This window comes from Ictalurus punctatus, chromosome 5, assembly GCF_001660625.3.
Source record: "Ictalurus punctatus breed USDA103 chromosome 5, Coco_2.0, whole genome shotgun sequence".
Classification (NCBI taxonomy): Eukaryota; Metazoa; Chordata; class Actinopteri; order Siluriformes; family Ictaluridae; genus Ictalurus; species Ictalurus punctatus.
This window is the reverse complement of record NC_030420.2, coordinates 13,679,923-13,696,851: the sequence shown is the minus strand read 5'-3', so window position 1 is coordinate 13,696,851 and position 16,929 is coordinate 13,679,923. Positions and strand designations below refer to the sequence as shown.

Genomic DNA, 16,929 nt, shown 5'->3' with positions numbered 1-16,929 from the left:
ACAGAGTATCTCACAACAGTAAGTACACCCCTCACATTTTTGTAAATATTTGATTATATCTTTTCATGTGACAACACTGAAGAAATTACACTTTGCTACAATGTAAAGCAGTGTGTACAGCTTGTATAACAGTGTAAATTTGCTGTCCCCTCAAAATAACTCAACACACAGCCATTAATGTCTAAACCGCTGGCAACAAAAGTGAGTACACCCCTAAGTGAAAATGTCCAAATTGGGCCCAAAGTGTCAATATTTTGCGTGGCCACCATTATTTTCCAGCACTGCCTTAACCCTCTTGGGCATGGAGTTCACCAGAGCTTTACAGGTTGCCACTGGAGTCCTCTTCCACTCCTCCATGATGACATCACGGAGCTGGTGGATGTTAGAGAGCTTGTGCTCCTCCACCTTCCATTTGAGGATGCCCCACAAATGCTCAATAGGGTTTAGTCCATCACCTTCACCCTCAGCTACTTTAGCAAGGCAGTGGTCATCTTGGAGGTGTGTTTGGGGTCGTTATCATGCTGGAATACTGCGCTGCGGCCCAGTCTCTGCTCCAGCATGTCACAGTACATGTTGGCATTCATGGTTCACTCAATGAACTGTAGCTCCCCAGTGCGGGCAGCACTCATGCAGTCCCAGACCATGACACTCCCACCACCATGCTTGACTGTAGGCAAGACACACTTGTCTTTGTACTCCTCACCTGGTGGCCACCACACACGCTTGACACCATCTGAACCAAATAAGTTTATCTTGGTCTCATCAGACCACAGGACATGGTTCCAGTAATCCATGTCCTTAGTCTGCTTGTCTTCAGCAAACTGTTTGTGGGCTTTCTTGTGCATCATCTTTAGAAGAGGCTTCCTTCTGGGACGACAGCCATGCAGACCAATTTGATGCAGTGTGCGGCGTATGGTCTGAGCACTGACAGGCTGACTCCCCACACCTTCAACCTCTGCAGCAATGCTGGCAGAACTCATACGTCTATTTCCCAAAGACAACCTCTGGATATGACGCTGAGCACGTGCACTCAACTACTTTGTTCTGAGTGGAACCTGTCTTGTTAAACCGCTGTATGGTCTTGGCCACCGTGCTGCAGCTCAGTGTCAGGGTCTTGGAAATCTTTTTATAGCCTAGGCCATCTTTATGTAGAGCAACAATTCTTTTTTTTTCCAGATCCTCAGAGAGTTCTTTGCCATGAGGTGCCATGTTGAACTTCCAGTGACCAGTATGAGGAAGTGTGAGAACAATGACACCAAATTTAACACAGCTGAGACCTTGTAACACTAATAAGTCACATGACACCGGGGACGGAAAATAGCTAATTGGTCCCAATTTGGACATTTTCACTTAGGGGTGTGCTCACTTTTGTTGCCAGCGGTTTAGACATTAATGGCTGTGTGTGGAGTTATTTTGAGCAAATTTACACTGTTACACAAGCTGTACGCTCACTACTTTACATTGTAGCAAAGTGTCATTTCTTCAGTGTTGTCACATTAAAAGACAATCAAATATTTACAAAAATGTGTGGGGTGTGCTCACTTTTGAGAGATACTGTGTGTGTGTGTATATATATATATATATATATTATGTGGACCTTTTGGAATTTCATGGTTTTCTGAATAAATGTGTCATAAAATGTGATCTGCTCATCTAAGTCAAGGGTATTGACAAATATAATGTGTCTAAAATAATAAAACAAAAAAAAATTCTGATCGTTCAGGTCTTTAATGAGAACAACCAAAAAAAAAAAAAAACTCAGTGCTTGTTGATTTACATAAAGCTGGCAAGGGTTACAAAGTGATTTTAAAGACTTTAAAAATTCACCACTCTACAATTAGGCAAACATTCTACAAATGGAGACACTTTGGGACTGTTGCTACTATACCAAGAAGTGGGCGCCCAGTCAAAATACACCAAGAGCACAATGAAGCCTCATCACTGAGGTAAAGAAACAACCCCAAATGACAGCCAAAGATTTGAAGGCCTGATTGGAACTGGCTACCATCTCTGTTCATGAGTCTACAATACGTAAAACATTGAACAAGCAGGGTATCTAAGGCAGGACACCACGAAGGAAGCCACTGCTTACTAAAAAGAACATAAAAAGAGCACATTGACACTCCACAGTGGTATTGGCAAAATGTTTTGTGGACTGATGAAACCAAGATTGAACTATTTGGAAAAACCACACAGCACTACATCTGGCATAGAAAGGGCACGGCATATCATCATGAAAACATCATCCCAACCGTAAAGTATGGTGGAGGAAACATCATGATTTGGGCCTGCTTTGCTGCATCAAGGCCTGGCCAGCTTGCAGTCATTGAGGGGAAGATGAATTCCCAAGTATATCAGACAATTCTACAGGATAATGTAAGAATGTCTGTACGTCAGCTGAAACTGTGTAGAAGTTGGGTGATGCAACAGGAAAACGACCCAAAACACTGGAGCAAGTCCACAACAGAATGGCTTCAGAAAAACAAAATCCACCTTTTGGAGTGGCCAAGTCAGAGCCCAGACCTCAGCCCAATAAAGATGCTATGGAATGACTTGAAGAGAGCCATACACATGAGACGTCCAAAGAATATGACAGAGCTAAAAGTTCTGTCAGGAACAATGGGCTAAAATTCCTCCCGAACGATGTGCTGATCCACAGCTACAGGAAGTGCCTGGTTGAGGTTATTGCTGCCAAGGGGGGTCAACCAGTTATTTACCAGTTATTTATTCTAAGGGTTCACTTACTTTTTCCACTACAATTTTGAATGTTGAATGAGTGTGTTCAATAAAGACATGAGGGATCAGAATTTATTTTGTGTTATTATTTTAGACACCTTATATTTGTCAATACCCTTGACTTAGATGAAGATCAGATCACATTTTATGACAAATTTATTCAGAAAACCATGAAATTCCAAAAAGGTTCACATACTTTTTCTTGCCACTGTATTCAACTCTAGAAGCATTGGCACCCTATCTATTTATCTATCTATTCAACTCTACATATATTGGCACAGCATCAATTCAACTGTAGAAGTATTGGCATCTTAGCTGTCTAGCTAATCAACTCTACAAGTATTAGCACCCTATCGGTGTCTCTTATAACTGCACATTACCTTCACACTTCAAACTGATAACTATTTTAAACTTTCAGACCAGCTTTGTCAAGCCAACATCAAAGTTTATCCTCAGACTTTACCTATCTAGTTAGTTGCAAGCCTAATTGCAATTTTATTACATTTTAGATTATCAGCATTATTGACTGTTTTAATACATTGTATATCAGTAAAACATTGATGATTTTTGTGCTCTTTGGAGCAAATATGATCGTGGAGCACCCTAATGCAGTTACCTCTGGGATTTGTAGGGCCTTGTGGTTGGCAGTCACTACTTTGGACAGACGACTAATATGCTCTTGCAGAACCCTGGAAAAAAGAGGTGTCATACAAACAAAAGATGGAACAATCTCTAGTCATTCTTTTAATGATCTCTCTTGACAGAAAGATATCTGTATTGTTCTCTCACTGGTCTCGCAGAATGTCTCCATCCTGGTTTGGGTAGAAAGCCAATTTGAAGATGCGATTCATGACACTACGTTCAATAGCCATCTGGGCATCCTGTAGCTGTTCCTCACTGGCATACTGCCAGATGACATCATGCGCCATTGCACCATAGAGGTAACGCAGGAAATCCTCCACTGCTGCAGTCTTATCATCAGCTGCTGTAAAGCCCTGAAATGCTGTGACAGAGAATATTAGCTACTGAGATGATTTAAGGATCTTCATTATGATAATAAAACAATAGTAATTAACTTGGGCATATTGGACAAATACATAACTTCTGCATTATACATTTACCTTTGAACAACAAATAGAAGACATACACATATACATACACACCTCTGATAAAGTCCTGCATCCTGGATTCCATATGTTCTAGAAGCAGTCGGACACAGACAGTAGTAAAATAGCGGTTGGCCACTTCTTTATCTCTAAGTACTCTCTGCAACAGCTTCTCTAGATGAGCCTGAGAAGTCTGTAGTCCCTGCCGGCACCGTGTCAAATACGCTATGTATGGAGCCCGCTTTCTACCGGACACACATCACATTTCTCATGTCAGATAAACAGTAGCACACTGACAACAAATCTAACTGCCTACAAGCTTAATTATAAGCTCACTATCCACTTAATTAAGAACACGTGTACACCTTCACATTCACACAATTATCCAATCAGCCAATCATGTTGCAGCAGCACAATAGAATGCAGATATAGTTAAAGCGCTTCATACGGATGTAGTTTAAGAACTTCAGTTAACGCTCACACATCAAAATGGGGGGGTGAACTTAGTGACTTTGACCGTGGCATGGCTGTTGGTGACCGACAGGATGGTTTGAGTATTTCAGAAACTGCCGATCTCCTGGGATTTGTTTTTTTTTTTTTGTCATGCACAACAGCTCAAGATTTTACATAGAACGGCACAAAATGCAAAACACATCTGCAGTTCTACAGGTGGAAACGCCTTGTTGATGAGAGAGGTCAGAGGATTATGGCCAGACTGGTGCAAGCTGACAGGAAGGCTCAAACACTCTTGGTGATTGTGATGGGCGGAAAAACATTTCAGAACATAGCACATCGAACATTGAAGGGCTACAACATCATAAGATCAGAACAGGTACCAGTCCTGTCAGCCAAGAATGGGAATATGAGCTACAGTGAGCTCACCAAAACTGGACAGGTGAAGATCAGAAAAATACCTGCATCTACATGATTTCATGCATTATGCTGCTGCCAAATGCTTGAATAATTTCATGAATGTGCAGGTGTACAGGTGTTCTTAATAAAGTTGATGGTGAGCATATAACTAATTATGGTATGCTTCAATGACTTAAGACTTAAGGCAGTTTTGGTTGTTTGTGTACCTGTAGTCCTCAGCAATTGCTGTGAGGAGCTTTCTGCAGGTGCGTGGGTCGAGGAAACTGACACAACGCATGGTCTCCTGGATCTGAGCCATCTGGTTTTTATCCTGCAAGTTAATAGCCTCTGCCAGCTGCACTTTCAGAAAGCACACAATCTCATTATCTATGCAGAGACAGAGAGAAAGAAATAAGACTGATACCAGACACAAGAGCAAAAATGACATTTTAACTTCAGAGTTGCACGTATTTGCAATTAAAAATACAAGAATAGTCATTATTATATCAAATAAAGAATCATTATAAGTTTATAGAAAAAGAATGAAAAGCAAAAAGGGGGTGGCAGTCAAGGGAGTGAGGGAAGGGAGGGAGGGAGGAAGTAGGTAAGGAATGAGATGAGGGATGGGAGGGAGATGATGGAGGGGAAAGAGGGAAGGATGTGGTAGGGTTGGAGGGAGGGGTGTAAGTAAAGAAAATATTAAAGACAAGAGTAGCAGTATGAGGATTAACAGCACAGGGTGAGCATTAACCCTTAGCGGTCGGCTGTCCTGCCTGCAGGAGAAAATAGAATGTTCACACTTCCGCATCAAAATCTCCGCGAGTTTTTGTCCTACAAACATAAAACTGACATCCCCAGAAACCTTGAACAGTCTACTTTCCAAATGTATATAAATTGAAACTACACATATTTTTAGAGCTTTGTGAGGAGAATAAAATTAATAGCATGCACGTTTCAGTCTCTGAGTCAGAAACAGCTCTTGATGTCCCACCCATTAGCAACGAAAGCTATTCATATGATGACATTATGGTAAATCGGCGTTCGTTATTGGGTAATTTCGAGGCAAGAAAACGTGCGACAACTCCCAGATTTACTCCTATAAACAAGAGCACATGTTACCCGAAAAGCAGGCACTTCTCCGGGGAAACACAGCGCCTGGCGCTCATCCGGGGAAAACCGCATGGAGCTCGCACATTTTACCCGAAACGCAGGCACTTCTCCGGGGAAACACAGCGCCTGGAGCTCATTTTACCCCAAAATCAGGACAGTGAGGACGAACGTTGCCATTTCGAACTTCGACTTGATCCGGCAGAGGATGTTTGTGATGAGTAAGTTTTGTTGACTAGCTTTTGTCATGGAATGATTGATTACATGCTTAGTAGTGCAATTCATGATGCACACAAATTTCTAAAGCCTTTCATAGTACATACATGTTCAGAGTTGAGTTATTTTGCCTCCGTCAACTATGCATAGCATATCTATCACTTTTCTAGATAAAACATATGTAAAGCAGCTTGCGTTGCTAAAACTTCTCTGTCTACGTAACAGATTAGAAAAACGTATCATAGCAACCAGAAAGGTCAACTAATTACCCATAAGCTATAGATAAAGTTTTTCATTCATAGTCTTTGCTCCCAAACAAAAACCCCATGGAAGTGCAAAGCATGTGATGTCTTCCTTTGCCTTCAACAAGACAGAAACTGTTTTGAAGCTTGGCATCCTGATCAGGACTGACAATTCATTGTTCTTTTATTCATCTTATTTTGTAGTGTTCCACTGCATGTTTGGGGTTGAACCCAGTATTTTTAATAAACTGTAAAAATGATTTTATTGTCTCTTCTTTCCTTACAATTCACAATGACCGGATGGGTGTGGGGTGTGGAAGACACAATGACATCCCAGATGGGCAATTACCTTTGACAATAGGGAGGGCCATTACCTTTGACAGTGGGGAGGGGAACTATTACAGGTGTTGACACCCATCTCATCAATATTCATTATGTAAGCCACTGGCTTTGAAAAAAATAGTGTCACTTCAAAGTTCTACAACTTTTGTAGTCAGACCACATGACATTTCTGCATGATTTAATCACCTATCTGTAGCTCAAAAGTCCTGTCAAAAATGTTTATAATGTGTTTATCATAGTATCCCAAACACCACTGAAAATAGATTTTTGAAAAGTGTAAATTTACAGTTCATTTAAACAAAACCTATATTCTTGACATTCTTACTGCTCTCAAATCACTGTTGGTGAGTTTATAGTAAATATAAACATATGTAGCATTTCTGGATGAATGTATTTTAGATAGGTGAAATATATTAAAATGTAAAGGCATGTCAGACTACCTCAAACATGTCTGAAAGGCCTCAGACTGTAGAGTGTTAAATACTGTAACTTATGGTCTTCAACTTGAAGGAAAAGTGAATGAAAAAATGCACAAAAATGCAACATGATGTAAGCATGGATTCATAGTTACTTATTTTTTTTGCTCAAATTCTTCATTAATTATTCCAGTTTACCTCTACTTTCAACTACTGCATGACTTGTTTAAAAAGTGTGTTATATGTACCCTCAGGATCTGCATGGTCGGGGAGGCCATTCCGTGTTACAGTGGGCATAATAGGAAAAACAACAGAATCTGCAGAGCACAGAGCCAGGCGTAATTTCTTCTTAGCATCACTAAAAGGCAGAAAAAAATACAAAAGTGGAGTTATCTGCAAACTAAATGTCACCAATCATCATCTTGAGACAGCTAAGCTTTCTACAGATGTGTTAAAATGTTTAAGGAACGCAAATCTAAAGGGAGGAAAGTACAGTTAGGTCCCTAAATATTTGGATATTGACAAAGTATAGAACCCATAGACACCATCACCAGATGCTGGGTTTCTTCCTTGGTGACAGTCTGCAAGACCTTTACTGCAGCTGTCTTCAGCACCTGCTAGTTTTGGGGCATTTTGCCTTTGCCTTCAAGTAAGTAAAATGCAGGTCAGGTGATTCACCTGGCCACTGCAGAAAATTCCAATTCTATGCCTTAAAAAAAAGTCTTGGGTTGCCATCAAAATATGCTTCAGGTCATTGTCTATCTTCACTGTGAAGCACCATCCAATAAGTTCTAAAGCATTTAGCTGAACCTGAGCAGAAAATATATGTAGCCCTATACACTTCAGAATTCCTTCTGCTGCTTTTATCAGCTGTAACATCAATACATACAAGGGAACCATACTTCCACCATGCTTCAAAGATGAGGTTGTATACTTCTGATCATGAGCAGTTCCTTCCCTTCTCCAAATGTTTCTCTTCTCATCATTCTGGTACAAGTTGATCTTTGTTTCATCTGTTCTCCTTATGTTGTTCCAGAACTGAACAGGCTTCTTAAAGATGTTTTCTGGCAAAATCATCATGGGGTAAACCCACTGTATTTACTCTGGTGAAGGCTTCTCTTGACTGTTGACTTTGACAGAGATATGTCTACATCCTAGAGGGTGTTCTTGATCTGACCAACTATTGTGAAGCGGTTTTTCATCACCAAGGAGAAATTCTTGTGTCATACATCACAATTGTTTTCCATGGTCTTCCAGGCCTTTTGGAGCTCCTGTGCTCACCACTGTGTTAAAAATGTACCGAACAGCTAATTTGGCCACACATAAATGCTTTGCTCTCTGATGGGTTTATTTAGATTTTTCAGCCTAATGATGGCTTACTTCACTGGCAGGAATAACAAACCCGGCTATGGAACTGCTGAGCGACCAATTGTTCAATTACTTTTGGTCCCCTAAAAGGGAGGGGAACATAAGTGCTGTAAATTGACCAGATTTGGATGTACATACCCTCAAAATTAAATTTCAAAGTCTACACTTTGAACTCATATGATTTAATTTAAACTCCAATAAACTGTGGTAGACAGCTAAAATAACACATTTGTCAATGTCCAAATATTTATGGACCTGACTGTATGTGTAATATATGTTTTGTAGACCTAAAGGAAAACTTGCTGTCCTGAGGCTGTGCCACCTGGCTGGCAGAGTCTGTCAGGTCATCCGTAGAGATGTTCTGCAGGCCCTCATTTCTATGGGATTTATGTTCACGTTCACCCTCTTTACACATATCTATACATCAATGACACAAACAGGAAATGCATAAGGATTATTTAAAACTGCACTCTTGACAAGCAAACACTTATTTAAAATTACAATAACATTAATATTGCATTGTATGTAAATTTCAGACTTAAACTGGATCAGTGGAAAGTGACTTAGGCAAAGCTGCAGTTTATTGTGCATGTGTAGCAAAATAAATGTTTCATTACTTGACAATCAACTGACATATAGAGAAATTAATGAATTCAGCAAGTACTTTAAGAAGATTAAATTACCTGGTACATCATATGTGGACGGTGTTGATCCCTCACTTGGGCTGGTTCTCTTGATGTTCCTGTATTTGTCCAATATGTCTTCTACTGCTTGAGCCTGACAGCCCTGCCCCAGTAACGAAGGCTCATCTGACATACCTGACACACACATAGTACCCCTAAATATATAATTTTCAACAGTTAAGAGATCTAAAAAATATATATTGCTTATTATGTTTTCAATTGGACCAGAAAACTGCAAAGTAACATCTCTTGTACCTTTACACAGACCTGCCAACCCTGTAGAGAAAAAATGCACAGTCCCGGAAAGGGTGGGGTGTAAGAACTCACTACATTATAGGCCATTAGAGAAATCGAATTAATCTCTCACAGACATGCACTATCAGTGAGACTTTGTGTGTGTGAGAGAGAGAGTGAGAGAGACTTGATAGTATGCAAGATGGATTTTGAGTGCATGTAAGTGAGAGACTTTGACAGAGACTTAAATTTTTTTTTTCTGCTTTAGCCATTCAGATGTCGATTTGCTGGTGTGCTTGGGATAATTGCCCTGTTGCATGACTCAAGTTCAACCCAGCTTAAGCTGCTGGACAGATGACCGCACATTTGTCTCAAGAATATTCTGTTATAAAGTGGAGTAAATCATTTTTTCAATGATTGTGAGTTTCCCAGGTCCTGTAGCTGCAAAACGATCCCAAACCATCACTGCTCCATACTTGACAGATGGTATGAGGTGTTTGTAGTGATGCTTTGTGCTTGGTTTTTGCCAAACATGGTGCTGTGCATGATGACCAAACAACTCCACCTTGTTCTCATCTGTCCACAGAATATTGTTCCAGAACTTCTGTGGTTTGTTCAGATGCAATTTTGCAAACCTAAGTCATGCTGCCATATTCTTCTTGGAGAGAAGAGCTTTTTTTCCTAGTCACCCTTACATGAAAGCCATACGTGCTCAGTCTTTTTCTGAATGTGCTGTCATGAATATATAATGTGCTTACAGAGATCTGCAGGTTACATGATGTAGCATTTGGGGTTTTCTTTATATCTCTGAGCATTAAATAGTCAGACCTTGGCCTTAATTTGCTGGGATGCCCAGTCCAGGGAAGATCCTGGGAAACTGTCTCAAAAGCACTCCATTTGAAACTAATCCTTTTCACTGTAGAATGTTGATTTTCAAATTGTTTGGAGATGGCCTTATAACCCCTCCCAGATTGATGAGCAACAACAACAACTCTGAGGTCATAGCTGGTATCTTGCCATGATGTATACACACACCTGAGAGATCCAGAACACCAATCTGCCAAAAGTTCTGCTTTTATATATGTAATTACACTTCTTGATGATTAAGTGAGCTTGTGCATTTCATGTGTAATACCTGGCTCCTAATTTCACTCTTAATAATTATGGAAGTAGAAAGGGCACATATTATTCAACATCTGGCTTCTAAATGTTGGTTGACTTATCGGAAAAAAAAACCCCCACTACATATTAAAATCTGTCTGATTTTTGTTGTCACAACGTTATTTCTTTGTTTATAGAAGATGGTGAGGACCACACAACTGAGGTCCATAACTGAGGACCACCACGGGTGTACTGAGCAACAGACACCGAATGGGTTGGCCAAGAAAATCCCCCAAAAACAGTCAGTGACCTCACCACCAACCTTCACAGGGCAGGGGTGAAGGTATCACTATCCACTGTTTGAAGAAAACTTTGAGAGCAGAAATACAGAGGTCACTTTACAGAGAAATGCATCAAAATTAATAAGGAGGAACTTTATCATGCAGCAATACGATGATCCAAAACACACTGCCAACTCAACAAAGGACTTTATCTGTGGGGAAAAAGTGGAAGGTTCAATCAGCAGACCTTAATCCAATTACTGAAGGGAGAAACCCCCCAGAACAAACAACAAATGAAAGAAGCTGCAGTAAATGCCTGGAAAAGCATTACAAAAGAAGAAACTAATAATGTGGTGACGAGTGTTGATGCAGTTACTGAAAGCAAGGGATATGCAACCAAATATTAAGTTTTCTTTACTTTAATTTACTTCAAGACTTATCTGTTCTTATACTGTTGCTCACCTAATAATTGGGTGGACTGATACAAAAGGTTCAATGATTTATGTTATTTAACACCAGGAAACATGTGTTTCCTGGTCTCTAGAAAGGTTCTAGTGTATGTAAATACCAGGAAATAAAAGCTAAAATCCTAAACTCTCGTCTCATATCCATCTTTTGATCTCAAACACAAATGTGTTTGGTGTACAGCACAAACAAATGAATAGGCCTTCCCGTTCCAATAGTTTCAGAAGGGACTGACACACACACACACACACACATACATATATACATACATACATACACACAGGTTTGAGGATCAAGGTGTGTTTTGGTAAAATTCAGATGAGCCTTAAATGTTCTAGGTTAGCAGTGGTTTTCACCTCGTCACTCTTCCATGGATGCCATTTTTGCCCAGTGTCTTTCTGATAATGGAGTCATGAACAGTGACCTTTATTGATGTAAGAGAGGCCTGTAGGGCCTTTGATGTCCTTGGCTCTTGCGTGACTTGCTGGATGAGTCCTCGCTGTGCTCCTGGAGAAATTTTGGAAAGTTGGCCAGCTCTAGAAAGGTTCTAGTGTGCAGAATTTTTCCATTTGAAGATAATGGCTCTCACAGTGGTTGGTTGGAGTCCCAGAGCCTTTCAGTTTTCAGTCATCTTGACTTGGTCATGCCACTGGATCATGGTGGTCACGTGAGAGTGAGGTCGATGCTGCGCAAGTCTTCCTCACTTTAATCCAATTCACACGCAAGTCAAGTTCCAGCTTGTGTTCTCCATAATGGAGGCAGAATTTTTTTTTTATATATATATACACACACACACACACACACACACACACACACACACACACACAGGATGTCGCGATACCAAAAATCTAGTAGTCGGTTCCGATACGACCAAAAGTACATGATACTCCATACCATAGTGTGGTATAAAAATTAAATAAATAAAAAATACAATTTAAAAACTCTCCTAGAGGACTTCCTCCTCTGGCTGATACTGGCAAAAAGAGAGGGGGATATTTTAGTTATCAAACACTGTCTGACAATGAATAATAAAACAGTGGAGGCTACAAGTGCTAAGGTGCACTCCTAAAGGTATGCACCCCCCTTGTACTCTGAATGCAAGCATTAGTTTAAATTCCCTGATATGGTGGCAGGCCAAAAATATTTATTAAAACCATTAACATTTCAATAATTGTGACATTAGGCTACATTTTGCTGACAGGACACAAGCTGAATGGCGATGCATGGTGGCCCATTAGGAGGTAGTTTACAACTTTACAATGCATTAGCATCATTAACAAATAATTGGCTATTGCACACATTACATGGAGCATAACGTTAGGGGCCCGTCTTTCAGGTGTGTCGCCAAATTCAAGGTGTTTCCTCCATTTGTTTGAAAAGAACGATAGCATCGGTTGCACACCGGCTTCAGAGCATCAATTATTTGTTTGTTGTCATCTGCCTCGAATGCGAAGTATTTCCATATTTGACTCCTACCACCTTTACTCTCAACGAGTCGTGCAGAGCTAAACTTGGCACCATCTTCTGCAGTTTTTCCCGTGTGCTTGTAGGCGTTGTTCTTCTTCTTTACCACTTGTGGACCGACTAAAACACATACGCGTATATGCTGCCCCCATCAGTTCCGGAAGAATTGCAACCACGGTACCTTCATTACCAACAGTATCTATGCTACTGCAAAAAAAACAAAAAAAAAAAAACAAGCACCATCACGTTTTAAGACTTGATAACGAAGCATCGGTTCTCGTGACATCGATAACACTAACACACACATATATTCATACATATACACACATTATATATACACACACATCTATCTATCTCTCTCTCTCTCTCTCTCTCTCTCTCTCTCTCTCTCTCTCTATATATATATATATATATATATATATATATATATATATATATATATATATATATATATATATATATATACAAATGTTGAAAAAATTGCTTAACTCCTTTGACGAGTTTTGAAATCAGAAAACCTTTGTCTCATACACTACTCATTCAAGACCATGTTCATTTTCAACTCATCAAGTACAAACTACAGACATTTTGGCCAAAGTAGCACAAGAAAAATTGTGTTTTATGATAGGGCAGAAAAGGTTGATAAATATGACCATAAATTTCCTACATAGATAGAAAACTGGAGGACTCAATAAACAGTAGTTAATAATCATGGTTCAACCCAGGACACTGCACTACCACTGCTTCTCACAATCCCACAACTGAATGATTACAAATCCAAATATTATTCACAGGAATGCCTTCTTCTTGTCTGTTGGCTCACAAGATGAATTTACAAGTTACATTTCAAGGAGATCTGAAAGTAACTACTACCAGAATTGCATGTCCCTTTCATATTCTGCATCCTTCTGACTTTTTAATAAATTGGTTTTACTGCCTTAAAAAAAATCACCACCAGATTTTTTGCCTTAAATATGTAAAATATGAAAAACAGTACACAGTCCTAATGGAAATACATTAAGTGTAGTCTCGCAAACCTAACTTTGTTAGAGTCTGGTATGTTTTGTCATCAGAAAAGTTGGATTTTTTTTGTGTGTGTGGGTGATATTTGAGAGACAGATGGAAAAAGAAGGTGGGTAAAGAGATGGGAGACTGGAAAGAAGAAAAAAAAAATAGGGGCAGACCTTGAGGGACCTTCTCTGCTCCCAGATCATCCTTCTCATGCTTGTCCCGCTTTCGGAATGCTGCAATTGGTGCTGCAGTGTGAACAAAAACAGTCAACACAAGGAGCATTACACTACATTAATGTTAAAGTAAACAGTATTCTATGGAAATGCATTTGTATGATTTACTCTGATTACTTAGAGGTGAAAATGCAGTTAACAAACCCGTTGTTAATAAATAAATAAAAATCACAAAACCCAAACCCTAAAAATGAAGCTGCAACATGATAGTTACTACAAAAAGGCTTCTGCAATATAATGATTATATCATCCCAACACAATATTACACTGTCACGATATCCAGTGACATCTACTCCAATTTTATTGCTTTACCAGACTTGACAACCATTAAGTGTTTTGTGTAGGAACTCTGCAATTTAACATCAGAGAAGTCTCTTTCTCCCCAATATAACAGGGAATGAGCTAATCAACACATGAATCTGAAATGATTTGCACAGGTGTTTTGAGTTCTCCAACGGTAAAGGACACCGACTGGAAGACCCAATCACCCTATGCCAGTGCTCTCTGAACTTGCCCAGAGTCCTCACTTTCTGTCACATTATATCTTTGCCTTAACTAACATTAGACAAGCATACAGTCCCCTCTGAAAGTACTGGAACAGCACGGAATTTTGTTTATTTATTTATTAAGACATTATGGTTTGATATCAAAAGATGAATGAGAGACAATAAATCAGAATTTCAGCTTTCATTTCCTGAAATTTACATCTAGAAGCGTTAAACAACCTAGAGTATGGCACCATTGGTGGTAGACCACCCACATTTTGGGTGAGCAACTTTATAGGAACATATAATCTTAAAGTAAAAGTAAATAACACTTAATATTTGGTTGCAGATCTCTTTTTCGTGAGTTGCATCATCAAAAAAGTCTTCTTCTAACAGTGGATTGTGATACCTTCACCCTTGGAGGTTGCTGATGTCATCACTGGTTGCTGTTTGTGGGTTTTTCTTCACAGTTGTCTAAGTGTTTCTGTCATCAACTCCTGTTTTTTCCTTGGCCAATCTGTTTGACGTCCAGTTACTAATGCACCAGTGGTTTCTTTCTTTTTCAGGACATTCTAAATTGTTGTAATGGAGATGCCTAATGCTTGGGCAATGGTTCTGATCAATTTTCCCTCTTTTCTCAGCTTGAAAATGGCTTTCTATTGTCTCATATTCATCTACTGAGTTCAAACCCAATGTATTCAGTGTATAGCAAAAACAAAATAATTCGTCTTGCCTAAACTTTTGGAGGGAACTGTACACTCACCGTCCACTTTACTAGGGACATCTGGACACCTGCACATTCATGCAGTTATTTAATCTGCCAATCATTTGGGAGCACTGCAATGCAAAAAATAATACAGATCAAGAGCTTCAGTTAATATTCACATCAAACATCAGAATGAAGAAAAAGTGTGATCTTTGGGACATTGATTGTAGCATGGATGTTGGTACCAGAAGGGCTAGTTTGAGTATTTTATAAACTCCTGATCTCCTGGGAATGTCCCACATAACAGTCTCTAATGATTACAAAGAATGGTGCGACAAACCCCAAACATGCTGTGAGCAAATCTTTTGCATTGCACTACTGCCACAAAATTGGCTGATAAGTGAACTGCATGAATGTGCAGGTGTACATGTGTTGCTAATAAAGTGGATAGTGAGTGTATATTTAAGAATATTTAACTATATTTATTAGGGATGCCACTGAATTTTTATATATACATATATTTTTAAATGGCACTTTCAGTGTTCAGGCAAAAGACAAAAAAGGACAAAAATTTGAACTAAAAAGATTAATTATGCCCAACAACAAAGTGTCCAATCAAACACTACAAATAATGTTGTTAATAATGATAATAGAAAGTGATTAAATACTCCATTTATTTATTTCCTGTGCTTGTCAGAGCTCAGTTTGAGCAGCAGATAAACAATGAAAATGTTGGCCATGTGGGACATTAGACAATGGATTTATTTATTTACCTAAAATGCACCAATTACCTTACTGGTGCTGAATGATTAAGCAAGGAAAAATCACTATCGTGCAAGCCTAGCTAGAAATATATAGCCTCCAAGAGAATAAACACATTGCTTATGTCCATCATGCACTTTGAAGAGTAACTTTTTACATGGCATTTTTCATTAAAAATAACAAAATTTTTTTAGCCCCAATCAAAATATGAATGATAATGTAACTGGATGGACTGAGGCATACCACCACTGCTCTAGAGTTTCACAGCGGGATGTGGTCAAGTCTACAGAAAGTAGAATGCAACAACTATACTTGAGTGTTACCTGGCATTTCACTCTCTGCAGTCCAATAGAGCACTGTGTGAAGAACAAACAGCACAGATACAATTGGGCTTCACACACAAGCAGGTTCACAGACAATCTTTGCCTTAAATATATATTGCCTCAGCCATCACTAATCACCAATTAGAATAAACCTTTTTATGTTAGCAGTCCAACTGGGACTTGGGAATAAAGAATATTTCTACAGATGTCCTGGATAACTGACATTAAAGCAAAATGCAGATACAGACCATTTTATTAGGTTGTTTTTAAATGTGAAAACCTATATTTTACATATACACACACACACACACACACACACACACACACACACACACACACACACACATATATATATATATATATATATATATATATATATATATATATATATATATATATATATAAAAACACATACATACATATATATAAACACATACATACATATAAACACACACACACACGCATATATTATATATACAGTATCTCACAAAAGTGAGTACACCCCTCAAATTTTTGTAAATATTTGATTATATCTTTTAATGTGACAACACTGAAGAAATGACACTTTGCTACAGTGGAAAGTAGTGAGTGTGCAGCTTGTATAAAAGTGTAAATTTGCTATCCCCTCAAAACAACTCAACACACAGCTATTAACGTCTAAACCGCTGGCAACAAAAGTGAGTACGCCCCTAAGTGAAAATCTCCAAATTGGGCCCAGTGTGTCAATATTGTGTGTGGCCACCATTCTTTTGCAGCACTGCCTTAACCCTCTTGGGCATGGAGTTCACCAGAGCTT

General features: G+C 39.1%; 1 protein-coding gene across 10 annotated transcripts in view; it reads right to left on the bottom strand.

Moving 5' to 3' along the window:
- Positions 1-16,929, bottom strand: part of gapvd1 (GTPase activating protein and VPS9 domains 1) — a 161,822-nt gene that overhangs the window by 12,419 nt on the left and 132,474 nt on the right. For 4 of the 10 annotated variants that reach the window (XM_053680224.1, XM_053680225.1, XM_053680228.1 and 1 more), the window contains 9 exons: positions 16,134-16,166; positions 13,798-13,869; positions 9,069-9,203; positions 8,673-8,802; positions 7,266-7,375; positions 4,922-5,081; positions 3,900-4,087; positions 3,526-3,739; positions 3,353-3,425 (listed from right to left, as the gene is read on the bottom strand). In XM_053680224.1, coding sequence (XP_053536199.1) covers positions 3,353-3,425; positions 3,526-3,739; positions 3,900-4,087; positions 4,922-5,081; positions 7,266-7,375; positions 8,673-8,802; positions 9,069-9,203; positions 13,798-13,869; positions 16,134-16,166 — 1,115 coding nt within the window. The other 6 variants (XM_053680226.1, XM_053680229.1, XM_053680230.1 and 3 more) reach the window with 4 other exon arrangements.